General features: G+C 36.3%; 1 protein-coding gene across 1 annotated transcript; it reads left to right on the top strand.

Annotated features, from left to right (window-relative positions):
* The first annotated feature begins 8 nt into the window (after positions 1 to 8).
* Positions 9 to 27,425, top strand: SRP72 (signal recognition particle 72). Its single transcript, XM_036853060.1, has 19 exons — positions 9 to 403; positions 2,276 to 2,396; positions 4,464 to 4,587; positions 5,891 to 6,034; positions 6,114 to 6,225; positions 8,771 to 8,802; positions 10,072 to 10,196; positions 10,290 to 10,347; positions 12,647 to 12,778; positions 13,662 to 13,790; positions 14,599 to 14,671; positions 16,640 to 16,704; positions 17,972 to 18,067; positions 18,943 to 19,046; positions 19,174 to 19,251; positions 19,478 to 19,615; positions 22,082 to 22,119; positions 24,559 to 24,718; positions 25,539 to 27,425. The coding sequence occupies exons 1-19, from the start codon at positions 295 to 297 to the stop codon at positions 25,714 to 25,716; spliced, it is 2,016 nt and encodes a 671-aa protein (XP_036708955.1). The 5' UTR covers positions 9 to 294; the 3' UTR covers positions 25,717 to 27,425.

The raw sequence follows: 27,425 nt of genomic DNA, 5'->3' as shown, positions 1-27,425 counted from the left end.
AGCGGTCGCCCCGGAAACGCACGCTGTTTTTAGCCGAATCTGTTTGGTGAATCCTTTTCAACCCCTTTCTGGGGTCCGACGCCTCGTTCCTCCAGACCCCCTTCTACTAAGGTGTATCGACTCTATCTTCGCAAATTTCTAGGTACGAGAGTGAACACTACGGTCTTTGACGCCGACTCTGGAATAAAGACGCTTCCGACTGCGAAACGCTTAGCAACCACCTGCTTCCTTCTCCGCTTGGCCACCTCCGAGATCCTCTTCCGGGGCAAGAGGTCGTCCCGCGTCTCCGCCAAGATGGCGAGCGGCGGTAGTGGGGGGGTTTCGGTGCCTGCGCTCTGGAGTGAAGTGAACCGTTATGGCCAGAACGGCGACTTCACGCGCGCTCTCAAAACCGTCAACAAGAGTAAGTGTCCCGGCGGGCGCCGGGGCGGGGGCGGACCCGGGCCGGTGGGAGGATGCAGCCTCCTTCCGTAGCGCGCGACCACCTCCGAGCAGACAGCGGGAGGGGAGACCCCAGCCGCCCGCCGCTAGGGCCCGAACGCCCAGCGGGCGCGGGTCGCAGTGCCTCCGCTCCCCCCGGCCAGCCCTGGGTCCTGGGTGGCTTAGAGCCACGTGTACTTCCGTCTTTACTTCCCCCAATGCAGAAAGCGAGGGAGGGATTTAAAGAGACCGCAGCTCCCGACGTCTCTTCCAAACTGCTTTCTTATTTTACTCCGTTGTTTTCACGCCTGATTTCGCAAATACTCCACATTGCCTCCTTTTCGCTTTCCTTATAGCGGAGTGATCAAGACAGTATTGCTGAGGGAGCTTTTTCTCTTGGGCCGCACGGGGGGAGGAACCTGCCTGGGACACGTAATTTGGAAGCTGGCGCTGACAAGGTGGACGCTGTACAGACTTAGGGTAGAGGGAAGGGCTGGATCTGGACGTCAGGCCTGTCATTCCCACAGATAGAATCCCTCCAGCGTCCTTAGACCAGAAAATGTGTGTGTGAAAGCACTAACATTTGCAATAACGTTGCAAAGACAAATGTTTTTTGCCCGGTAACTGATCATTTTGAGTGACCTGTCGTCGGTGTGAGGTTCAACTCATTATATTCTTTTATCCTTTACTGCCTAACTGTAATACGGCCATGCTTTTTAATGCTCTCTGTCGTGCTAAATTCTTTATTGAAGGTGTTGCCTGTATTTGTTAGATTTGGAAATGTAATTACCAGGACAGGGTTTGACTGTTGAAAGAAGTAATAACATACATGGTATGTCTGTAACGTACAAGTGTGAATTTTCAACAAACTATTTCTGGGTTAATGTGAAAAGAAGTGATTGTGCCCACAGTGCACTTTTGGTGATTTCAGACATTGAGGAAAATAGCTACTAATGACAATTATTTGATTCTTAAACTTGTTTTGAATTAACTTTGGCCTTTGCTAGGCCTGCAACCAATATTAATCAGCAATGTAGTAAGTATTGTGCAGGAATTGTTTAATCAGCAAGGGCTGTCAGTTCTCCAATATATATTTTCTTAATTGATAGAAATTACCCTGATTCTTAGACTGAGATTTGAATTCCTATAGTTGCCCAGGAGCAAGGGGGGTGATCCTAGTCATTTTGACACTGAACAGCTGTTTAGCATTGAAATTTGGCCACCTGACTCCTTCCTTGCACTTCTCTTTAGTTATATTAGCTGAAAAGGGAAATTTTGAATGGTGTTTGGAAATATTGCCAGCAAAACAAATTGTGTTTGTATACTTTACAGCTTATAGATTTTTTTTCAAAATATGCTCATGTAATTTTTTTAATAACCTTGTAAAATAGGTAATGCTTTCATACTCGTTTTGCAGATCAGAAAGTTGAGATTTGGCAATCAAATGACTTGTCCAAGACCCTTGATCAAGGCATTTAGTGACAAGCTTGTACTCAAACCTAAGTCATTTGCTGCCAAGTTTTATGTGAACTTTTTTCTTTCCCTGTGAAGTAATGAAATGTGTTGGATATAGCATGCATTGCAAGATGAAAAAGCAGTAGAAAACAACTTCATTCTTGCTTCTTTATCTCACTTTACTTTTTTGGTACATGCATCTTGGGAAGCTATCTCACTGGAAAGTCTAACTTAACTCTCCTTATTGTCACTTCTTAACTTAAAAATAAAGATCAGTCATTTAAAAAAATGTTCTGACTAATCATTTCTGCTGCAATAAAATTGGAAATGTGGCTTCCTGAGATGGGAAATGTGGAAAGGGAATGGATTTAAAAATTGCTTTCCTAAAATTGCTCTCTAGTACTGCAGATCAACAAGGATGATGTAACTGCCCTACACTGTAAAGTGGTGTGCCTTATCCAGAATGGAAGTTTCAAGGAAGCCTTGAATGTCATCAATACTCACACCAAAGTGTTTGCCAAGTAAGTGATTTAATTAGTTGTTTGTGCATGTTTACCATAGCTATAACCATTTCCATGGTTTTTTCCCCACTATTCAGTGATTTTTGACCTTTTTCTCTCCTTCCCCTCTTTTTTCCTTTTGCCTGCCAATGGTGCTTCTGAAACTGGAAAGAGCAATAGTAACTTTTGTTCTTTTCTGCCTTAAGGAGCCTTTTCTTTACCCCTGTCTTCCCTTTGAACCACTAAGAAGAAGGGAAACTGGAGGGATGTGGGGCATAAACAAGAGTCACAAGATTTCTTGGAGGACATAGGGAAAACAAGTCAGCAGAAGTTTAATTTAAAAAAAAGACAGAGAGGGCAGAACATATAGGGTAGGGGTGTATTAGTCGAGGCCTCTAGGATGGTATGGCAGTCTTAGCCTGACCTCTGTGCCTACCTCCTTTGAGAATTGTGTAGGTGAGTATGATTTTAGGCCAAGATCTTTCAGTGTCAGAGTTCTTTAGCAGCCTTTAGAATATGTAGCAGTTTTTTTCAATCTACTTTTTATTTTTTTATTTATTTATTTTTGGCTGTGTTGGATCTTCATTGCTGTGCACGGGCTTTTCTCTAGTTGCGGCGAGCGGGGGCTACTCTTCACTGCAGTGCGCCGGCTTCTCATTGCGGTGGCTTGTCTTGTTGTGGAGCACGGGCTGTAGGCACGAGGGCTTCAGTAGTTGTGGCACATGAGCTCAGTAGTTGTGGCACATGAGCTCAGTAGTTGTGGCTTGCAGGCTCTAGAGCGCAGGCTCAGTAGTTGTGGTGCACGGGCTTAGTTGCTCGGAGGCATGTGGGATCTTCCTGGACCAAGGCTCGAACCCATGTCCCCTGCATTGGCAGGCAGATTCTTAAACACTGTGCCACCAGGGAAGCCCTATAGCAGTTTTTTATTACTCTTAATCTTTTTCATTTATTTATTTAATTTATCATTTCATGAAACGTGAACTTATAATCTGAATTGGTACTGTAATTTCATTTTTCTTTACAGTTATGCCTAAGCCCCAAAAGAAATGTGTATTGAAATGAAGGTTGTAGCATATTTATTATTTAATGTTTATAAGGTACAGAACAGTATATTGTATACTTCCTTTTGTATAAGAAAAGGAGGATATAAGAATTTCTATGTGTATTTTTTTGTATTTGCAAAGACAAACAATAGATGGAGAAACAATGAGTAAAAATAGTCACTTGTAGGAGGTGAGCGGAACAGAGTAGATTTGAATAACAGTGGGAGTAAAACCCTTTCAGTGTATACCTTTTTGTTTTTTTACTTGGGCCAACTGCATGTATTACAGATTAAAAACAAATTTTTAAACTTTATTAAAAATAAAAGGGTAATAAAAGGGACACTGCTTTCTACTAGTAAACATGTTTATGCTAAAATTCAGTGTTTTGATTTTTGGCCATTTTGTGAGAGAGGGAAATTTTCAAATATTTTTTTGTTAGGTGAATAAAGGATGTTGCCATTTGCTTGCTGTTTATTTTTCCTCACAGATTATGGTTGAAACTTCAAAATGTTTCATATGTGACATTAATGTAGATGAATTTTTAAGTCTGTATGTAAGTAGTGTTTTTGTAGTTGTGTGTTTACCAGTTGTTTGATTACAAGTGCTATGTTCTTTTAAGATTTCTAGTTACTTTTTCTTTGCTAATTATTTGCTTCTTGACAAGTTAGAGCAGCATTATGTGGCTTATTATAGCTTCTTAAATGGATTTAAGAAACTTCTATAACAACCCATTTAAAACAATGTTCAGATTGTCTTTTATCTAAAACAGTTTTTAGCTAATTCAGGATTTCATTCTTATATATTCGTTTCAAAGGCCAGTAATTCTAATAAGAATATCCATGAAAGCAAGAGAGCCTAGGGAAATGGATGTAATATTTTCTGCCACTTACGAGCCATCTGATTTTAGACAAGTCGCTAACCTTTGTCATCTGTTGTTAAAGGGGATTAAATAATATGTATCAAGTGTGCTTAGAGCAGTGTCTGGCTTATAGTGGGTGCTCTGCAGTGTTAGCTAATAATCAGACATTGGTTTTTCCTTTTTCAGTAACTCTCTTTCCTTCGAGAAGGCATACTGTGAGTACAGGCTGAACAGAATTGAGAATGCCTTGAAGACAATAGAAAGTGCCAACCAGCAGACAGACAAACTAAAGGAGCTTTATGGACAAGTGGTAATTACTGCTTTAAAATCCCTGTTTGACAGTCGTCCTGCGTGAACGTGATTCTACCTATAGCAAGGAGCAGGGATGAGGAAACCCAGCCCATCCTGATGCTCCGTAAAACTTGCCACCAAACCAGTTCTTGAGGTTTGAACATATTCCCTCTCCTTGATCTTCATATAAACAATTGCATGTATAGTGTTCTATGAACAAATGACTTCCTAAGGGTAATTGGAAAATTAAGAACTAGCCTATGAAATTTGGACTTTTTAGTTGGAAAGATGAAGGCCAGTAAGCTTATATACTTACACAGTTTTGAAATAGTTTTTTTAGTTTTTAACTGATATTTTATTCTAAGTGTAAAATAAAGAAAATCATGATGAATAAGAATTTGGATGAATTCAGATGGTTCATGAAATCCCTGGAAATACCTTATTCTAAAAGAGTTTTGAGACATACAATTAAGCCTAATGTAAAATAGGGTTATTTATGATAAGAGGACAGAAATGTTATATTAGAACTAGCAAAACCCTCTTAAAAATTTTTTAAAATGTCAGTTTAGGGCAAATAATGTATTGCATATATTGTCCCCAAAAGGTAGTGTGAGTTTAACAAAGATTTGGGCAAGTTCATGGATTGTAGGTCTATGAAGAACTTTTCATGTAAACTGGGTTAGCTTAGGGTAGATTCCAGCATTTTGATATTGATGAAGGGCACCCATCTTTGTCATACATGTAGACTAATTGACCCAGAGTGGCAGTTCTTATTGCCCTTTAAGAACAACTTGAATGAAATAAGCAAGAATTATGTTGTGTATACTTGATACTACCCTATACAATAGTTGGTTTCTGGAAAAGAGAAATGAAGATTCGGTATAATGAACTCCTAGGAAATAGTAAGTCCTTTTGTTAACATCTAATTTTGTTCCTGTTTACTGGGGCTTAGTAAACTTGTGGGAAATTTTTTTAATCGTAAGTCAGATTTAGGTAACGGTTGATTTCTACAGAATGGTTTTCATTCACAACCCACTTAGACACTTACCTCACCTCAAGATGGGGGTCAATACAATGGCTTTTCTAACTGAATCATGCCTACAAATATGCAATATAGTAGAGATTCATTGCAAGTAACTTTTGGGAAGTATTAGTAGCATACAGAACTAATTGAAAAATTGTAAAGGAAAAACAATTAATTGCCCACGTTATGCTGAGTTAGGTTTCTTACATGGTGGTTCCAAAAAAAGGGTTTATATGGTGTTAGGATGTAACACAATATTTGTCTTCTCTGATTTCTTACTTGCTATTTATCTCTTCAGTTGTACCGATTAGAACGCTATGATGAATGCCTGGCTGTGTATAGAGATCTTGTCCGAAACTCTCAAGATGATTATGATGAGGAGAGAAAAACAAACCTTTCAGCAGTTGTTGCAGCTCAAAGTAACTGGGAAAAAGTGGTTCCAGTGAGTATCTCTGTGTACTTACACAGCCATGACATAATATTCCTGTCTAGTGTTTGACTGGTATTTTGCTCTGTGACAGGAGAACTTGGGTCTCCAAGAAGGCACACACGAACTGTGCTACAATACTGCATGTGCGCTGATAGGACAAGGCCAGCTAAACCAGGCAATGAAAATTCTGCAAAAAGCTGAAGGTTGGAAGTTTGTTAAAATGATATGTAAATGTAATGTGCATATAACGTTGCAAAGCATTTCCAAAAGTTAAAAAGTTAAAAACTTTGGGAAGTTTTTAAATGGAAATTATTGATGCTGTGGAAATTTCTCAAAATCCATCTAGCCTTTCTCTTGGGTTCTTGACTCTTATCTCTCCTCTGTTACTATCTTATTCCTAAGCCTGTCTACTTGTCCATTTTCAACCACACCAAACCTTAAGTTTGAGTTTTGAAGAGTAGGTTTTTGAACAACTTACTATGAATGTTAAATGTAAGTTAACTGAGTTAGTAAGCATTCGGTAAATATTATTATCATCATTATTATTGGTATTAAACAAGTACACAAATATAGTAACAATATGGTGTGCCACATTTATGCATTGATAACACTATTCAAGCACATTTTAACTCCACTTAGTATGTTTCCATATACAATATCTGCATGCTTTGAAGCTCTTAATTAAGTGAAAAAGAAAATAATTTATTAGAGAACTTATGTCTGGTCTCAACTCCTGAAACATTTCGACTTTCTTCTCCATACATTTCCCTTGGAAGCTGTAAAAGTGATGTTGTAGGGACTGCAGTGAATGGTGGGAAGGAAAAATGGTGAAACAGGGTCTGTTTTATTCTTAAATATTGATGGTTAAAATAAGGGCAGAGGGGGCTTCCCTGGTGGCGCAGTGGTTAAGAATCCGCCTGCCAATGCAGGGGACACGGGTTCGAGCCCTGTTCTGGGAGGATCCCACATGCCGCGGAGCAACTAGGCCCGTGAGCCACAACTACTGAGCCTGCGCATCTGGAGCCTGTGCTCCGCAACAAGAGAGGCCGTGATAGTGAGAGGCCCGCGCACCGCGATGAAGAGTGGCCCCCGCTTGCCGCAACTAGAGAAAGCCCTTGCACAGAAACGAAGACCCAACACAGCCAAAAATAAATAAATAAATAAATAAAAATAATAAGGGCAGAGGTTAGAGCATCATGAGGAGAAAAGTATGTTTAAGAATTATAATTTCTGGATCATACCCACTATTGACAGTGGTATGGGAGGACATCCTCATATATTGCAGGTATGAATGTAAAAGTAGTAGAGGCTTTGCCGTGGGCAGTTTGGTGCTGTGTAGCAGATTTTGAAATTTTCATACCCTTTGATCTAAGAATTTCATTTTTAGAGATTTAAGGAAATAAGGGAATAATTAGATAACATCCATATAGATATATATATATAATATATATATAATATCTATATATGAATTTAATTGAAGGGATGTTCATAAGAACAAAAATTTAGAAACATAAGTTTCTGTCCTATTAGAAGACTTTATGGGCTTCCCTGGTGGCGCAGTGGTTGAGAATCTGCCTGCCAATGCAGGGGACACGGGTTCGAGCCCTGGTCTGGGAAGATCCCACATGCCGCGGAGCAGCTGGGCCCGTGAGTCACAACTACTGAGCATGCATGTCTGGAGCCTGTGCTCCGCAACAAGAGAGGCCGCGATAGTGAGAGGCCCGTGCACTGCGATGAAGAGTGGCCCCCACTTGCCACAACTAGAGAAAGCCCTCGCACAGAAACGAAGACCCAACACAGCCATAAATAAAAATAATAATAATAATAATAATAATAAAAATGTATATATATATATTAAAAAAAAAAAAAAGAAGACTTTATTATAATCACAGAATAGATTACCATGCAGTCATTAACAATAATCATGTTAAAAATAATAATGTAGATGTAAATGTGTTATAACATAAAGATGTCCACAGTATATTAAATGGGGGAAGGGAGGTTTCAAAATAGTAGACTATCCCACTTTCATTTAAAAATGTAGCTGTGGGCTTCCCTGGTGGCGCAGTGGTTGAGAATCTGCCTGCCAATGCAGGGCACACGGGTTCGAGCCCTGGTCTGGGAAGATCCCACATGCCGCAGAGCGGCTAGGCCCGTGAGCCACGGCTACTGAGCCTGCGCATCTGAAGCCTGTGCTCCGCAACGGGAGAGGCCGCGACAGTGAGAGGCCTGCGCACCGCGATGAAGAGTGGCCCCCGCTCGCCGCAACAAGAGAAAGCCCTTGCACAGAAACGAAGACCCAACACAGCCAAAAATAAATAAATAAATAAATAAATAAATTTATAAAAAAAAAAAAAAAAAAATGTAGCTGTGCATTTACATTAAAAAAAAAATAGCTGAAATGCTACAGTGGTTATCTTTGGGTGGCAGGATTATTGTCCTTATTTTTATACTTTTCTATAATTGATTTTTTGCAGTCAACATTTGTTAAATTTATATATTTTAAATTCCCTTAAAAACTTTTTTTAACATAGGGATTACAAGTGAAAGAAAATGCCAAAGAGCTAGAATAATCAAGGATTGATTATATTTATGTAATATATTTGATGTTAACGATAAATTCCAAATTTGCTTGTTATTAAAATTATCTTAAATCTTCTGCCTAAGAATTTAGTTCTTGTTCTTTGGAACATGAAAGAAATGAGAGTTACCCAGCAATGTTAATTTTAAAACCATTTTCTCCTATAGATCTTTGCCGCCGTTCATTATCAGAAGACTCTGTAAGTATTCCACTGTGGTTAAACCCAGATTTTACACTTCTGCTAATATAAATTTGTAGGACCCTTCTTTGTAGTATTTATTGACTTTTTGAAATGATATTGATTCATCAGATAGGAATCACAGAAACCCTCTTAACCAGTTATTTGATGGACTCTCTTAGGGTGAGAAATTACAATACAAAATTTTATATGCCTTATGCATTTCATTTTAAGTTCATATAAATTCATTCTCCTGTTTTAGATGTAGGGCTCAGGTCTTTGAGTAAGGTCCTATTCATAGGAATTCCATGCATATTTCTTACATAAACTATACATAATCCAACAGTCATGATCTCCAGTTTTTCTTAAGTGTAACAATACTTTAAAGACAGTTGTGAATTAGTTTCATTACAGAGTCCTTTTTTTTTTTTCCTTCATTTTCTGGCTCATACCTAATTAGATAGTAATTTTCTTTAGGAACTAACCTTTGTCAAATATTTCTGAGCATTCAACATAGTTTTCATTGAAGCAAGTCTCTTTTTTCTCACGCATAGTTCTTGTCTTACTATAATACTTAAGTTTTATCATTTCTTTATCAAACACAACTGGCATAATGGGATTGGAAACAAACAGGTCTGACCTCCTGGTCAGCATATGCTTACCAGGTGAGAGTAGGAGCGCCTGGTATGGCAAAAAGGAGCAGCCTCCTAGCCTTGAGCATTCCCTCTACGTGGGCGTCAGTCAACCTCTCCAAAGGAATGGAAAATATAGATTGATCTGGGGTATCAGTTAAGAGAGCTGCTACTTTAATTACAGAATTAGTTTCAGCTTTTGAAGTTCTTTGTACAGTGATAGTTACTAGTTAGAATTTTGTAGTCTTTGGATTAGAATTATTTTAGAATTAAGAGTGAAGCATTTTGAAAATGTGTTTCTATGAGAAAATTGTTTCCAGAATTTAGGGGAATTGGAAAAAGTTAAACTTGTATGCTGTTTTTTACATTTTTTTTTTTTTTAGTCTTAGCTTTTTAGAGAATAAAAATGATCAGTGAATGGTATTCCTGAGCTTGTCGCCATGTCCTTCCAGAATTTGTCTTTTTGCCATTCTCATTTAAGCTTCCCTCTTTTGGTAGCTATTCCTAAATTTTAACAAACTGACTCTACGGGAAAATTCCTGGAAATTATATGTCTTCTTTAGGATGATACATCTTTTGAATGTTTGGATTACTTGGTTAATATGTGGATCAATTTGGAGAACTCACAGGAAAAAAAAATATTTCTTCTTCTGCTTAGGATGGGACTGAAGAGGACCCACAGGCAGAACTGGCCATCATCCACGGGCAGATGGCCTATATTCTGCAGCTTCAGGGTCGTACAGAGGAGGCTTTGCAACTTTACAATCAGATAATAAAACTAAAGTAAGTGGGTTATTAAAATGAAGTGTGTTTTATAGGGGATGAGTTTTCTTTTTAAAGGTTTATTCCTTTTTGACTGTTGCTTTTTGTTTACAGACCAACAGATGTAGCATTGCTAGCTGTGATTGCAAATAACATCATTACAATTAACAAGGTACGGAATATCCATGGTTTTCCTACACTATTTTTTGCTGGAAGCATATTACCCCAGCCTTGTTCTAGGATAAGTTTTTCCGTGACAGAGTCCAGTTGCAGCAAAATCACAATGGAGAGTTTTATTTAACTCTCATAATGATTCTGCAAGGTATATTCAAATAACAAAACTATTTTGTAGTTACATACCCTGGACTTTAAAATCTTATCCTTTTCCCATTGTTTTTAAAAATTATTATTCTATATAATTACAATATTAATATAATTATAATATTATTTCCCATTATTATCATTATATGGAGAATCCTTATTAGAGATATAAGTTGTTTGGACTTCGATTTCTTCATCTAGTAAGTCTGAATACAAGTCTTCCGTATATAGTTTTTCTCTTTCCAGTGGTTTTTATTTTGGGGGAGAGGAGGCATGGGCAGGTTCTCTCTCTTTCTCTGCGCCCCCGCCCGCAAGCCCTGTGTAAACTATTACAAGCATGTATATAAACAATCCTAAAGAGTACTGTACTAGTCAAATTAACCACCTTTTGGAACATTGTTTTAATGGGAAGTTATTTCAAGTTCAGATATGAAATTCAAGTCAATAGAAAATTAGAAAAGTAACATTTAGTTTCTTTTGATAGGCTGTGTGATTTTCCAAGTGCCAGCTTATTTCATCCTCACAGTTATCTTTTCAGGTGGCAGTACATGTCTCCAATTTATAGGAGTGTAATCTGAGGCTAAAAGGAGTTAAGTGATTTGTATAAGATCACGGCCAGTAAGAGGTAGAACTTGGATTCAGATTCTAGTCTCAGACTCCAATGCACTCTCCTTTTAGGCCTGTGTGGTATCTCTCTCCCCCTATAGCAGAAATTCAGAGGGTTCTCAGATGTAGGATAATGGCATTAAGGGGGTAATAGATATAGGATGTTGTAGGCCATTGGCATGGTTTAGGTTTCCAAAAATTGATGCTGGCATTTGACTCTTAGCAGCAAAATGTACCTGCCTATGTTTATGAACAATTTGAAATGCCAGTGAGGACAAATTGTTTTTATCTGATATATAATTGTGGGGAGGAGAGTATGTGAAGTACTAAATATCTCAATCTAAATGTATTTATACACTGAATTTTTCTTCAGTTAACATTTATTTCTAATTTTTTATTCAGTATGGTGCTGGATGCAATAGGAAATGCAAAAATAAATATGAAACGTGGTCTTAATCATTACATGGTATAAAAAAATCTAGTGTTGAAAAAAATTGTGCACATTTAAATTTCTTGTCGTATACTTTGTAACTACAGTATTTGGTGAAGGAAGATCTGGGTTGGCTAATTTGAGTAGAGCCTTGAAGGAGGGATATGGTTTGAAGGTTAAGCAACAGCATAAGCAAATGACTTATGGAGGGAAAGTGAGAGCAAAAGATGTGAGGATACGTACATGCTGGCTAGTTAAGAAAAAAAAAAAAGGTTACATTGAATGATAATCAAGGTGTGGGAGACGTTGAAAAATCAAAAATGTTAATAAGTGCCATGGTAGCAAAGTTTAAGAGAAGTCTGGCAGTGGCATGCATGGTGAGTTTAAGTACTAAAATAGTGACATAGGAGTACCAACTAGAAATATGGTTTCTTGAGGATTGATTTATATGAAAGCCAGTTTCTTGCTGTACATTTAAGATAATTTCACATTGGTTTGGAGCTTCACAGTAAAAAGTAGAATTTATTTTAGATATCTTCTTTGCCTCCTTTTAGTCTTTAAACTAGTAGAAGACATGGTTTAAAAAGCACAGTGGTAACACATATTTGCAAATAATATTTAACAAAGTTAGAATACTGTGCACATAGTAGACACTTAGATGCCCTTTTTATCCTTCTCAGGGTGCAATGTGACTTAATTGTCTTCCATTCTTATTCCATTCCATTTGCTTATGTATGACAATATGTCAGAGAGGAATAAGTTACTTTCCTCATTTGTCATCTAAATTCTAAAGATAGTTTGTAGAAATTGCAAATTTAGGTATCTTTGTAGTCCTAATTTCCACTGTAAGATTTGTGCAGTCCCTTTGTACTTTTCATCAAAAAGCTAAAAAAAGCAATTAATAGTAGAAAGATAAAACCAAACCAAGAAACCAAGCCAAATTTATATGTACCTTAGGAGCATAGGCACCCCAGCCGGGTAGGTGTATTATCTTCCAAGCTCTCTTGTTGTGTTTACATAAAATAACGAAATGAAAGAGGAATAAGGCCTTGGAGTGTTAAAAGAGTTGAAGTCTGAGATTGCTGTTAATGGTGAATGAACTTTTCTTTGTCAGGACCAAAATGTCTTTGACTCCAAGAAGAAGGTGAAATTAACCAATGCAGAAGGAGTGGAGTTTAAGCTTTCCAAGAAACAACTGCAAGCTATAGAATTTAACAAAGCTTTACTTGCTATGTACACAAACCAGGTAGGTAATAGACCTCTGGTTCCCCTGGCTAAACCTTTTGGAGTATGGCACATGAGGCCTAATGGGTGTATCAGTCCAGTCTGTTTATATTTTTGCTTATATTTTGTCTTAGACTCATGTAGTCTTCAGAAGGTCATGTATCATAGATTTTATCTGTTAAGTAAGTAATTTGCCCAGTTCTTTGTAAAGGTCTGCAGTGGTGGCTTTTAAGAGGAAGAAAACACTATTCACGGCTATAAATGAGATAATTCTCTCATTACCTTATTTCTAATTTCTCTGAATTAAAGGAAAAATCATCAAAGATGCTGATCATGATTATAAATTTAAGATCCATCTTTCATTTTAGTTTGTGCATAATCACATCAAATTATAAATAAGAAGGGCAATTCTAACTCCAATATGTGTAAATTCTAATTAAATTACGATTTTGTACTCTTCTAGAGCAGAGGTTTTCAGTGGAGGACTGAGAGGCAGTAACATTTTCATTATTTAGAAGTGAGTCAAGTTGTTCCTAAATACTGTAGCAAGAAATACCTATACATTTTGTTGCTTAGAAGCAAAGGCTGACACTTGATGTGTTTTGGTTTTTTTTTAAACAAAATTCTGCAGTTTAAGCATCCAAATGAATGTTTAGGACTTATTCTTTCCTAAATGCTTTAAGAACTCATAGCTTACATTCAGTAAATGGAAATCTTTTTCTTTCAGGAAAAAATTGAGGATACTGTAAACCACCTCTCTTACCCTAGGTAGTTCTTCACTTACTATTTTGTTTCAACTGGTTTCCTTCCACCTCCCCATCCTTCTTTTCTTTTTGGTCATTCACTTAATGTTTGATTTAATTAACCAACTTATTTTTGTGGGGGGGGGAAATACTGTCTTTTAGGCAGAACAATGTCGCAAAATATCTGCCAGTTTACAGTCCCAGAGTCCTGAGCATCTCCTTCCTGTGTTAATCCAAGCTGCCCAGCTCTGCCGTGAAAAGCAGCACACAAAAGCAATAGAGCTGCTTCAGGTAAAACAATTACTTGCATTTTTAATGAGATGTCAGGTAGTTGTAGCCTTGTTTTATTTTCATTATTATAATTACAAGCTTGTAAATTTCACAGGAAAACTAATAGGTAATATACCACTATACACATGCCAGAGTGTCACTTTAGTTAGTTCTTGGGCCGCAGCTTTGTTTTATAGAAATTTGCATTAGTAAATGTTTGCTATAAACTCCGAAGAATGCTTTTCATTTGGAGATCGATATAACACTAGTTAACGGTTTGTTTTAGACTTAAAATACCAGAACATGCTTAGCCCCTTTTTCAATAATGTATTTTCTAGTAAGTCCCAATCCAAAACCTCAAACAATTACAGAGATACTGACTTGGTTTTTAATTAAGCTAAACCAAACATTAAATCACATTCGAATTTCCTGAGAGTAGACTACATTGGAAAGTTGGACAGCATAAAATTAGGACCATCCTGAGGGGCAAAGTTGCCAAGCAGGGATCCTCAGTAAGGAGTCATCATTTTTTTTGAGTATCTTTCTTTAAAAAAAAGAAAAAGAAAAATCTATGTAGTAATTTAAATTATTGTTTCTCTACTGGCGACTTCCTAGAAACGTGACATTATTGCACTTTCTTTCAGAGCACAATCTTAAGCAAAGTGGGTGTCGAATAAAATTTTTCCAAATTTAAAATTTTGACCTGAAACCAGAAGTTTAATGTTTCAAAACTGGATTTAAAATTTAATGAGGCTGAAATAAGTAATTAGAATATGTGCGCTTAGTTGTATAAATGTGATTTTTTTTTTCCCAACTAAAAAAATTCTAGGAATTTGCAGATCAGCATCCAGAAAACGCTGCTGAAATTAAGCTGACCATGGCACAGCTGAAAATTTCCCAAGGTACTCATGATTATTTCATTATGATTACAATAATCCTGTTAATGGAAACATATGATTGGAATGATTCTGAAGTACTTGTGGACTATGTGATTTTTAAAAATTTTTGCATAATAGTGAAGCATAATGCTGTTTCAAATATGAAGCTAGATTGTGTGAACTCCAACAGATTTAGTAATAAGTTAGGAGGCCTTTTCTTGGGTTAATTCCTAAATTGTTAAAATGTTTCTCAATCCATGCCTTGAAAGTCTGTAGAAGCATAGAATTCCTCTGTTCTATACCTGAATTTCCTGTGTACGTCATGTGTAGAAATGCTTATATCTGTCACTTGGTAGTATTTGCATGAATTAAGAGTTACTTTGCTTCCTAGTTTTCAAAATTTCTTAGCCCTTTATTCTTCATTTATACTTTATAACCCGTATCTTTGGTAGAGAAGAGGCAAGGAAGTTTAATGAGAACTCATGTTTTTGAATCTTACAGAGAACTGACAGTTTTTTGTTTATAATTTTGAACCAGTGTTGAGTATCTAGAGCTGTGTTGTCCCTATTTGGTAGCCACTATCCATATGTAGCTATTTTAAGTTTAAATTAAAATTAAACGAAATTTATTTTTTATTTTTTTTAAAGATTTATTTATTATTTATTTTATTAATTAATTAATTAATTTTTTGGCTGTGTTGGGTCTTCGTTGCGGCACGTGGGATCCTTTGTTGCGGTGCACAGGCTCTTTGCTGTGGTACACAGGCTTCTCTTTAGTTGTGGCGTGAGGGTTTTTTCTCTCCTCTAGTTGTGGCACACAGGCTCCAATGCATGTGGGCTCTGAGTTGCGGCGCGTGGGTTCCAGAGGGTGTGGGCTCTGTAGTTTTCAGCACACAGGCTCTCCAGATGAGGCACGCGAGCTCAGTAGTTGTGGCGCATGGGCTTAGATGCCCTGAGGCATATGGGATCTTAGTTCCCTGGCCAGGGATAGAACCCGTGTCCCCTGCATTGCAAGGTGGATTCCTTACCACTGGACCACTAGGGAAGTCCCAAAATTAAACTAAATTTAAAATTCAGTTCCTCAGTTGTGCTGGCTACATTTCAGAAGTTTCATTGCCACATCTGGGTAGCTGGACAGCATAGATAGAGGATGTTTCCATCATCACAGAAAGTTCTATCAGACAGCTCTGGTGTAGACCATACATTCTCAATGGGGGTGATAATTGGTTTGGTGCACAGGATTGAAAAAAATCTTAGATATTGTGATGGCTAAAATGAAAAGTTCATGGGTAGAGGGGAGGGGAGTTGGCAATTAGGAAAAAAAATGTCTAAAAAGGCACCTCAGTGGGGTAGTAATGAAAATCAGGTTGAGACCTGATAGCTACCCTGTTCTCACATTTCTTATCTTCCTCCTTTGTTTCTTTTTCCTTTTCCCACCTCTCTTTCTTCTTTCTTGCTTTCCTCTTTATCTTCTTTTCTCATCCAGTTTTCAGTTTATTTTTGTGAGGATTATTTATCATACTAATATTACTGAGAATGAGTCTGTCATGGTTATTGTTTTGTTTTGTCTTTAAAGACTTTGGAAGGTTTGTTATTGAGGTTTGCAATGAGTAGAAAATCAGACTTTAACATTGTAGGAAACTATCCATTGCACTTATATCTACAGTAACAATTTCAAGGCCTTTAGGGAAGGACTCCGACCTTTAAGTTACACTCTGAAAAGGGAGAAATAGAACTCAACAGATTGGGAGCTGGGAGACTTCTTTTCTGGTAGGAGCTCTGCCATTAACTTTGTGGGCATATGCAAGATATATTGTTTCTTTAGGATTTAATTTCCTTTGTAAAATGAATAAATAGAATACATTATTCCCAAGGTCCCAAAGCTTGAGTGTTTAGAGATGTTACAAAATATGACTTAAATTTTTTGTCTTTTTTTTTCCTCCATGAGATGCTTTCTTCAATGTGATGCTGATTTTGTTTTTATTCTATTAAGGTAATATTTCCAAAGCATGTTTGATATTGAGAAGCATAGAGGAGTTAAAGCATAAACCAGGCATGGTGAGTTTATAACTAAAATATTTTAAGACTGAAAAAGTAATGGAATTAATAGTTCATTGGTATGTCTGATATTTCTTTGTTTTCACTTTAATTTCTGCTTATTTCTTTATTCAAAATGTAGAAGCTGTAGTTAAAATAATAGCTTTCTGGTGTAAATTTAATTACATTTTATGCTCTGCTTTGCATTGATTTATTATTTAGTCAAATGTGTCAGGAACTGTTTAGGTCTTATATTACCACTTGAAAGCCAACCTTAAATATCCTAAGACATATATAGGGAATTTCTTAGCCTATTATTTTATCATGTCTTCAGTGTGATTTCTTTGAGTTAAAACAATTTGGTAATAATGGCCTACGAATTTAGTTTTTAGTTCTCTGATTATTCAAGCATCACAGGTTTAGATCACTAATACAGCTGTGAGCACATCTGTTTCGAAGTAAAGACATTCTGTAGTGGTGGTATGTACATTTATTGTACAGGGACTGTTTCATTCTCCAACACAGCTTGTTTACAAATGGCACTCAGTAAATGTATAATAGTATTATGGTAGTGTTTTCTCTTTTGAAGAATCATACTTTAAGACTAGGCTGTGATTATGTTAGAATCAAATATAATATATGGCTAACAATAATCTTTCATCTAGGTTGTTGGATTTATTGGCATAAAAGTTGTTCAAATATTCCCTGTTTATCCTTTTAATATCTGTAGGACATTTTGTTCCTATTATCTTTTTTTTCTAATTAGTCTAGCCAGAGGTTTGTTAATTTTATTGATTTTTCTCAATGATCTGGCTTTTTGTTTCTGTTTCCTTTTTGTCCTCATCTGTCACTCCACTCCAGTTACATGGGCCTCTTTGCTGTCCCTCCAGCACACTAGGCAAGCGTTCACTGGCTTCATGTAGTGGAGGCCACATGCAAGTTTAGCCTCTCTAGTGTGTGTACCTCAGTGATCATATAAACTAATTTTCTAAGTGCTTCTTCGCAACTTCTGTATTTACCTTGTGGTGTACTGGTAACAAACCATTTGTGAATGAGCTTTAGGGGAGGTATTTTTTTTTTACAGATAACCACCTTTGTGTTTGGAAAACACCATTGTTGTTCATGGTATTTCTAGTTATGCATTAGCAATTTTTATGATGAAATAGGTACTAGCACAGAGCCTAGCAACCTTTATTTGCTGTTTCTTTAACGTTATTCATTTTCAGAAAGTTTATTCTGAGAGAGAAGGAGGAATTCTGTTCACTAATTTATACCTTTGGCTGGGTAGGTGTCTGCATTAGTGACAATGTACAGCCATGAGGAAGATATTGACAGTGCCATTGAGGTCTTCACACAAGCTATCCAGTGGTATCAAAACCATCAGGTAAATAGATGGAGTAAAATGTTATGAGGGTACATTTTTGCATAAGAATGAAAAGCTGCAGCAGTGAACTCAAAATTAAGGAGAATTGAAACATTTCAACTCGCCGTTTAAAAAATGGAATGCTGTTAGACTGTCAGTCAGTTTTTAAGTATACCAGATCCAAATAAAGTTATTAGAAGAAAGAAATGGCTACCAAAAAAAATAAAAAGCTCAGTTATATTTTCTGAAGCTCCTTCCTGAGTGTATGTATGTGTGTTTGTGTGTGTAATCTCAAGAAATAAGAATATTAATTGTACATGATTGTGTATAAGAGAGCTCATCTTTAGTGGCTAGAGAGCCCATGGATGGTAGTAATTGGTAGAACAGCAGTACATAGAATAATTGTATATCTCTATCTAATAGGAACATCTTCTTTTTTTCCAGTATGGGTCTCTGCATAGGCAATATCCAACTTACAGATACACATACACACAGGGGGCATTAATACTGATAGCACTGTTAGCAGTGAAGAGATATCAGTGTTCTAGGAAGTATCGTGTCAAATTAATGTTTGAGAACTATAGCGACGTAACTTTAAGATTTGATTATGCAATATTTCTAGTTGTAGACAAGACAGTCTAAATAGAGATGGGTTGTATACCAAATTCATACATTGGTCTTCACTTGTACTAATTCGTCTATCCCTCTCCGTGTGTGTGTGTGCGTGTGTGTCTGTGTGTCTGTGTGAATTTCTTTTTGTTGTTTCATGCATTCAGTAAAACTTAAGATGAGAACTCTAATGGATAGGTCCATTTTAAAGATCTAATGAATATAACTTCATTGACTTGCTAGATATTCAGCTTAAAACTTTTTTTCTTTCTTTATTGAACCTGTAGCCCAAATCTCCTGCTCATTTGTCCTTGATAAGAGAAGCTGCAAACTTCAAACTCAAATATGGGCGGAAGAAGGAGGCAATTAGTGACCTAGAACAGCTATGGAAGTAAGCTCTGAAAGGTGGAGGTGCAGAAATCCAAGTTTTATTTGATATGAGGGAGTTATTTTGCTTGTTTTTGTTACTTTCTCCAGTTTTATAAACTGTTCAGTGACTTTCTTATTTCTTCTTTTAGACAAAATCCAAAAGATATTCACACCCTGGCACAGCTTATTTCTGCTTACTCACTTGTAGATCCTGAGAAGGCAAAAGCGTATCCTTTTGATTGTTCTAGACAGCTCCCAAGTAGTGCAATAAATCCCTTCCCTTACCTGTTTTGACCAGGGCTTTTTGTTATAAATTTCAACAAACAAAACCCCTCCTCTAACTAGTAAAAGCAAAATGAGAATTTATTGATCAATGTGCCTGAAAAATACAGTGATAGATCCAAACATATATATGTATATATATTGTGTTCCTGAACTCTTGTTCTATCCCAGCCTTAGTAGACACTTGCCTTCATCAGATAGTATGTCTCTAAAAGTAGATGTTGAGGCTCTTGAAAATTCTCCTGGTGCTACGTACATTCGGAAGAAGGGTGGAAAAGTTGCTGGAGATAGTCAACCAAAGGAGCAAGGGTAATGTTTTTCATTGTAACATTCACTAATGCTGATTTTAAGTTATATAAGGAATAAAAAATGCATTCTCATGAAAGTTCCATGTGAATAAAGTTTAAGTCCACTTTGTTTCTTTTCCCTTCTCTTTTGCTGTGCCCAGCTTTTTGTCCTTGTTTCCCCTCCTCCTCCCCACCCACAGTTTACCTCTGGTGCTAATTTAGTGTGTTTACTTCCAGATCTTTTTCTTTGTGTTTGCACACAGGCTGATGTAGAAATACTTTTCTTAGATTAGATTTTTTTTTTATAGAAGTGGGATTATATTGTATTTAACTGTCTTCGAATTTTCTTTCATTTAATAAGTCTTAGAGATTTTTCCATATTCTTAATGTAGGCATATTTTATTCTTTTTATGCATAGTATTCCATAGGCTGGATGTGTCTTACTTTATTTACCTGTGAGATATTGATGTACATTTAGTACATCATTTAGAATTCTAGACCAAATTTCAGATAAGGTTTATTTTGCTGATTTGGAGGAAAGTTAGCCAGCTTCAATAACTTATAAGAAGTCAAATTCCAGTTCTTTTCTTGTTCTCATACATTGTCATCTCAAAAATAGCAGAGGCCTACTAAATAAACTGTTTTAAGATTCTATTTTTGACTCAGGATGAATAGAGAATGGAAGAGATATAGCACTTCCCCAGTTTTGTGACTTCCATAATTTTTCAGTTTTCTCTTTTTGAATGACTTTTGAAATCTAATTTTTCATAATTAAAAAAATATATATATCAGCAACAGTATATGATTGACTTCATTATGAACTCTGTGTTTGTTAAAAAGGTATTACCATCCTCATAATAGATTTTTTAAAGTTAAATAAGAAATTGGAGTCTCAGAGATATTACATTGTTCCAAATTTCATTTTATCATGATCCCAATTTCAAGCCTTATCAAGAACTCCTAAATAATGAATTCAAGCCAGGTCTTAGGAGATTTTCATATAATGTGTATTTAAGTATTTTCAGTATTTTTTTTTTTTCCTTTTCCAAAACAGGGCTGGGTAATTAGTAAGAACATACAGTCTTTTCTAATCCTTTAATCGTCTTTATCTTTTCCATTAGACAATTATTGAGATGTACATTGACTTTAAAGCTTCTCAGCTTCAGCACAGTATTTTCATTAGGCATTATTAATACCTTTTATTTTATGTTGACTTTTGGATACATAAAAAGGTGTAGTTTCTTTTGAAGTTAACAGTATGTTGGTGACAAAAATAAATCATTGTCCTTGCCCTGAAAAGAAGTTCAGTCTAGCAGAAGGAAATATACTTAAGCAGTAATTGAAATAAAGGTTGCACGTGCTGTGATTGTGCAAGCATAGAGGAGTACACCACAGGGAATAGTCAGTCCTTCCCGGGGACGGTGGGAGGTTAGGAGAGGCTTCATGGAGGAGGTGACTGTGTTGACTCTGGAGGAAGATGAGGATGAGACGGGCAAAATGTGAGCAAAGGCAAAGAAGTAAGACATGGCAGAGAGTCTTTGGGAAATTGCAGATATGGCTGTGTAGTATGATTTGTAGGGAGACAATTCAGAAGACTGTTGCATAGTCTGAGTGAGAGATGAAGCCCTAAAGTAAGATGCTGTATGTTGCATTTCTTATTCTTCAGGGTACCCTAAAAGAACTTTCACAATTGAATGACTTGGTAGAATGAAATTTGGGCAGACATTGTTGCTGTCTTATCTTTTTAGTTCACTGTTTCATAGTTCCCATAGAGGTATATAACATGAGTATATCCAGAGGGATTTTTTTAATGTCTTCCTCTTTTCTACTGTAGCTGTCAGAGTAAATAGTTATTTTGAAGTATTCCCCTGACTTTTTATGCTCTTTCAATACCTTTATTTATTTATTTTTGGTCAGTGTACTTAATAAAGATTTTACTTACTTAAAAAATTCATTAAACTCACAAGGTTCAAAGCCTGAAAGATTAAAAAAGTACAGTCTTCCTCCCACCCCTGTCTGCCCTCTTCCCACCCAAGGCCACAACCAATATTACTTGTCTTGCGTATCCTCCCAGAAATATTCTTTGCATGTATGATACCTGTACATGTTCTTCTGGCAGAGTTTAAATTACCTGTTTTCTAGTTTTGCCAAATAATAAGGTAACTTAGCACAGAACTATAGATTTTTGTGCTTGTACAAATTTCTTACCTTTTTACATAGACTTAATATGTGTCAGTGTAAATGGTATCTATTTTCTGAAAACAGTTGTCACCCCTCTTTTCTAAAGCACCTTCCAAAAAGCACGGTGTTTGAAGCTTGATTAAATTTAACCTGAATTAATATCCCAACTGGTTTATTAGCTTTGGTGAGGTGACACCAAATCTTAAACACCTTTGTGATAAAGTACCCAGCTCACTCTTTTGCACATGCTTAATGCTCTATAAATATTTTATCACAATGATGATAATGATTTTTCTTCTCTTTGTAGACAGGGAGATTTGAAAAAAAAGAAGAAAAAAAAGAAGGGTAAGGCTTTTTTTTTTTTAATCTTTAGATTTCTTTCTATAAGGTAAAAGCTTGAGTTTGGCCTTACATAGAAATCTTCAGACATAAACTCTCATATCTTTGAAACTGAGTTTTGTCTTGACTATAGCTAACATTTACTTAAATTTATAACTTTAAAGAGTGCAATTCTGAAGTTTATGAGTGCCTGAATTCAAATTGTTGCTCTAGTAACATTGCTGTTTCACTGTGACTGTGAACAGGTTAACATACCTTCCTGAGTTTTTCATCTGTAAGATGGAATATGATGGTATACACCTCATAGGATTAAATAAGATACTACATGTAAAGCTCTTAGAACAGTGCCTGGCACACAGTAAGCTCTTATACATTAGAGATGCTTTTGGCTACAAGTACCATAGAACTCCGTCAAACTGGCTTAAGAAAATTTACTGTTTATGAAACTGGCAGTGTAGAGGAAGGTTATATCAGGGTTAGTTTATCCAGTAGTTGTATCTCTTTGTTCTCCTGTACACAAAAATGAATCCCATTAGAGTAATCAGATGTTTGTTGGAAACAGAGCCATATACTTGTCATTTATATCCAGCAGGATGTAAAGAGAGCCTCTGCATTTGGCAAGTCTTTCCCATTAACCTGATTGGGCCAATATAGGTCAGTGTCCAGCCCTGAACCATTAACCAGAGGAATGCCATGCATTGATTGGCTTACCTATTTTAATCCATAGCAAGAGAGGGTGGAATTACCATGCTTGGCTTCAACTAGTCAGAGGATATCCCTGGAGCCACCTACCTGTTCCTGAGTCTTTGGGAAATCTGTGGTATAAATCAGTCTGCTTCTTGATTTTGCTTACTGCAAAATCAAGGATTCAGGTTTCCCAAATCTGCTAAATTTATTACCACTCCTCCATCTGTTTTCCAGCTTCTAGAATTTTACTGAAAATATCTTTTCTCCCATTCTTCCTTTTAATGGGTTTATTACTATTTTAGTGGAGTTTTGGATAGTGCAGAAGCCAGTGTTCCATTCACTCCACTGTCTTTACCTACAAGTCTTACTAGTTCTTCACTTTTATCACTGTACTTGGAAATTGGTAAAAACTAAAGTATTTGCTTCATGTTGTTTTATTTATTAGTAATACTGCAAGGAAATAGCTGTTAACTATAGGTATCAGTAACCTCCAGTTTCAGTTTCTTTTCTATTTTCGTGGTTTCCAGATGAGTATTTTTTTAAATTTACAAGAGATATGCTCATTATAAAAACAAAAGAAAATAAAAACAAAGGTAACAGACTTCTGTCATTATAGAATGGCATAAAGAATGGAAAATTCCCTACCCCAAATTCATTCTCCCAGAGATAATTACTTAACCTTTTTTGTATATAGAAACACATACACATTTACATGCTCAATTAATATTTTTACAAAACTGATATAAACAAATCATCAGGATAATTTGTTTTAATCTTCTACTTTAGACTATATTGTGCAGACATTTTTCCAAATTATTAAATATAGATGTACTTCATTTTTTAACTCAGTTTTATAGCTTGCTATAGTGTGGGGATACTATAATTTATTTAATCATTCTCTTATTGATAGACATTTAAGTTAATTTGCTGTTTTCAAGAATATCACAGAGAGTATTCTTACACATATATAGCTTTGTGACTTAGGAGTTTCTGCAGGATAAATTTCTAAAAGTATAAATTTTGACTGGTACTGCCAATTATTTGCTCTCTACAGAGGCTATACTAGTATATACTTCTGCCAGTAGTGTTTGAGAGTTTCCCACTATCTCACAAACACTGCATATTATGCTTTTTAATATATAATTTTTTATCCTTTAAATTTTTTTTTTTTTTTTTTTTGGGCTACGCTGCACAGCTTATGGGATCTCAGTTCCCTGACCAAGGATTGAACCCAGGCCACGACAGTGAAAGCCTAGAATCCTAACCACTAGGCCACCAGGGAACTTCCCTATCCTTATTATTTTTAATTAGTGAGGTCATGCATCTTTTCACATGGTTAATGACTTTTATTTCTCTTGGCTTACTCTAATTACAGCTATGTCCATTTTCTTTACATGATTTACCTACTGATTATCAAGAACTCATTCCATATTAAGAATATTAATTCACTCTGTTACATAGTATGCAAATGTTTTCTTGTTTTGTTATTTCTCTCAAAAATTATCTTTTACCAAATCAAAATTTAAATTTTTTTATACAGATACATCTATGAAATCTTTTTATGGCTTCTGAATTTTGTGTCATGCTTAGAAATAAGTCCTTCTCCCCTGCTGGATTATACAAATAAAACTTTCTCAGATAAATTTATTTCAGTTTTAATGTTATTTATTCCCAGGTTTGGACACAGTGTTTAAACAAACTATCTTGAAAACATTATGGACTGATCTCTCATTTCTTTATCAATTAATTGTTACACAGGAAAATTGCCTAAAAATTATGACCCAAAAGTGACCCCAGATCCAGAAAGATGGCTACCAATGCGTGAACGTTCTTACTACCGAGGAAGAAAGAAGGGTAAAAAGAAGGATCAGATTGGAAAAGGGACCCAGGGAGCCACTGCAGGAGCTTCATCTGAACTGTAAGTCATTGCTTCCCAGTCCTCAGAGCATAGGTTGCTTCTTTCTGAGATTGACTCAGGGTCATCATTAAGAATTTTTGAAATATGTTTTCAGTATGAGAAGTATAGTCAGATATCTTTAATAAATGTTTTGTAATATGCTTATGTAAAGGAAAGAAAACGTGCTGTTTCTGGCTTGGTTGTATTGTAAATACTAGAATTGCCGGATTGTATTGCAGATGTTAGGATTACAGTACCTTCAAAAGGAAACTATATACACTGAGTAATTCAACTAACTAAATATCTAGAGAAACAGATATAAATAAATAATTTGACTAGAAAGCAGAATTTAAAATGTTACTAAATCAGTTATTTCTACATGGTAGGATTATAGGTCATTAGAAGTGTTTTTTTTTTTTATTTTCTAAGCTTTCTAAAAATTGACATGTACCATCAATTACATTTTTAAAAATTATAAAGCAGTAAAAATTTTATTCAAAAGAAAAATGGATAGGGAGTTGGGGAATGCACCTTAAAAGAAAATATTTGTGGAAACTTCCGCGGCAGTCCAGTGGTTAAGACTCCGAACTCAGAGGCACTGCAGGGGGCACGGGTTCCATCCCTGGTCTGGGAACCAAGATCCCGCATGCCAGCCCTGATTGGGGAACCAAGATCCCGCATGCCATGTGGCACGGCCAAAAAAGAAAGAAAGAAAGAAAAAGAAAATGTGTGTGGGAGATTGTGAGAGGTGGAAAGTGAAATCCATGTACATACGTTTTTATAGCCTTTTCCTTTGTTGAGTATATGAATGACCAACACTTTCCTGATCTGATGATTTCAGGGATGCCAGTAAAACTGTGAGCAGCCCACCCACCTCCCCAAGACCTGGCAGTGCAGCAACAGCATCTACATCTACAAGTAATATCATACCCCCAAGACACCAGAAACCTGCAGGGGCTCCAGCAACAAAAAAGAAACAGCAACAGAAAAAGAAGAAAGGTGGAAAAGGTGGCTGGTGATTAGAACATTCTTTTTGCAGGCTATTTTTAAACTAGTCTCAGTGACACTGGGAACATAATAAAGGTAACACAGCAAGAAGCACAGAGCTGCTCCCTCTCCCATCCCCACATTTTCATAAAATTATTTTCTTGTGCATCAAACAGAAAAGCATCTTCCTCAAACTCTGCCTAGTCAGACTTGGCCTACTTGTACCACCTTGCTTTGTACAGATGAGGAGGGCTCAGAAGAGTTGGGCATTTACCCACTTTGATACCTGTTGCATCCTTTCTCTTTGTGTACTATCTGCTGTTTTTTTCAATTTCACAAACAAGGCATGTTATCCACGGTTTCCTAGGATGTTTCAACTAGAGTGCAAAGATATTTGTTCTATCAAGTCCCACTTTAAATTATGTCTTAGGAGGCCTTAGGAGACTGAAAGTGGAGTCTTCTGAGCATTCCAAATATCTGCTTAGAAATAGCACGTAATAAAAAGGGACCTTATTAGTACACTGGTATTTTTCAGTTTACTACATGAGTGGCCACAGGAAAACTAAATTAAATGTCTTGATTATTCTGACTGTAAATTCTCTCTGCCATGTGATACTGGAATATGGGATGCTATATATATATAGTAATGAAAAGTATGTGTATGTATATACATATATACACATGTATATAAATTAGGACTTCTTTGTGCCCGCATGTCATTTTCAAATTATGATAACATTATGCTGATTTAGCACTATTAAAGATCTCAAGGGAAAGACATCGATGTTGCAGGAAGTTGACTCTTAGACCCAGTGTTCTGAGGTCAGATGGATTTGACAGAAATCAGAAAGATTTAAACAGCCCCTATCAAGAGCATGAGCATTGACTTCCTACATAGAGAGGAAGTCAGTACTAGAGTTCAGGAGTAGGCAGTATTAAAGCTTAAAAGAACTGTTGGCCCAATTGATAGATCTCTAATGACTCCTCTTTCTAGTTGGGGGTATGACCATTCACTACCCTTCTCAAAGTAATGAAGTATTGTAGTCAGTGTGTGGTATCAGTGTTGCTCTGTTCTTGCCTTGCTTACAAGTCACCTTCCCATTGAACAGGTGTGAGACAGATACACTGGGATGCCTACCCTTGTTAGTATTCATTTTATGCTGCCCAAGATAGCATTCAGTTTAGACTTATGAGTATTTCCTTGTGATCATATTGCTCTGTCCTTGTTAATAAAGTGCTGCTGTGTTTGACTCTGACCATATCTGCTGAAACTTCTTCAAAGAGTTTTTTTTAAAGACTTTTCTCCTTTACAAGAGTAAGAAATGTGGTGCTGCCTTTCTGTTTAACATAAACTGTGGTAGCATCTAAACAAGAGACCTTCATATATGAATGATTTATTATGGCATTATACTTTTTGAGCTCTCAGAATAGTCTTTTGGTAAGTGACAGATATTTATTCCTTCTGAATGTAAACCCCATTACAAAAATAATTGTTAGTAAATTTATGATTTTAGGATTCCATTAAATTTCTATGGTGAAGGATAATCATTTTTTAGGTTAACTAAGCTACAGAATTTTTGGTGAAAATTATCCGCCAGTGAAAATTTTGACCCAAGGCACACAGAGAAATTTATAGTTCTCTATTTAAGTCATTGTAATTGCCAGTCGTTATTATCAGTCATTACTAAGCAACTGAAACCTCAGTTCAAATAAATTGTAATTGTCAAATGAAGTGTAAACA

Source organism: Balaenoptera musculus, chromosome 5 (genome assembly GCF_009873245.2).
Source record: "Balaenoptera musculus isolate JJ_BM4_2016_0621 chromosome 5, mBalMus1.pri.v3, whole genome shotgun sequence".
Classification (NCBI taxonomy): domain Eukaryota; kingdom Metazoa; phylum Chordata; class Mammalia; order Artiodactyla; family Balaenopteridae; genus Balaenoptera; species Balaenoptera musculus.
The sequence above is the reverse complement of the archived record's forward strand: the minus strand, read 5'-3'. Positions and strand labels throughout refer to the sequence as shown.

What these genes read in the sequence shown, in the direction of transcription:
- SRP72 (XM_036853060.1), top strand. Translation starts at nt 295, where the DNA reads ATGGCGAGCGGCGGTAGTGGGGGGGTTTCGGTGCCTGCGCTCTGGAGT. An exon ending in AATTCTGCAAAAAGCTGAAG is followed by an intron (nt 6,226 to 8,770) that starts GTTGGAAGTTTG and finishes TTTCTCCTATAG; the next exon opens with ATCTTTGCCGCCGTTCATTA. An exon ending in AAAGAAGAAAAAAAAGAAGG is followed by an intron (nt 22,120 to 24,558) that starts GTAAGGCTTTTT and finishes ATTGTTACACAG; the next exon opens with GAAAATTGCCTAAAAATTAT.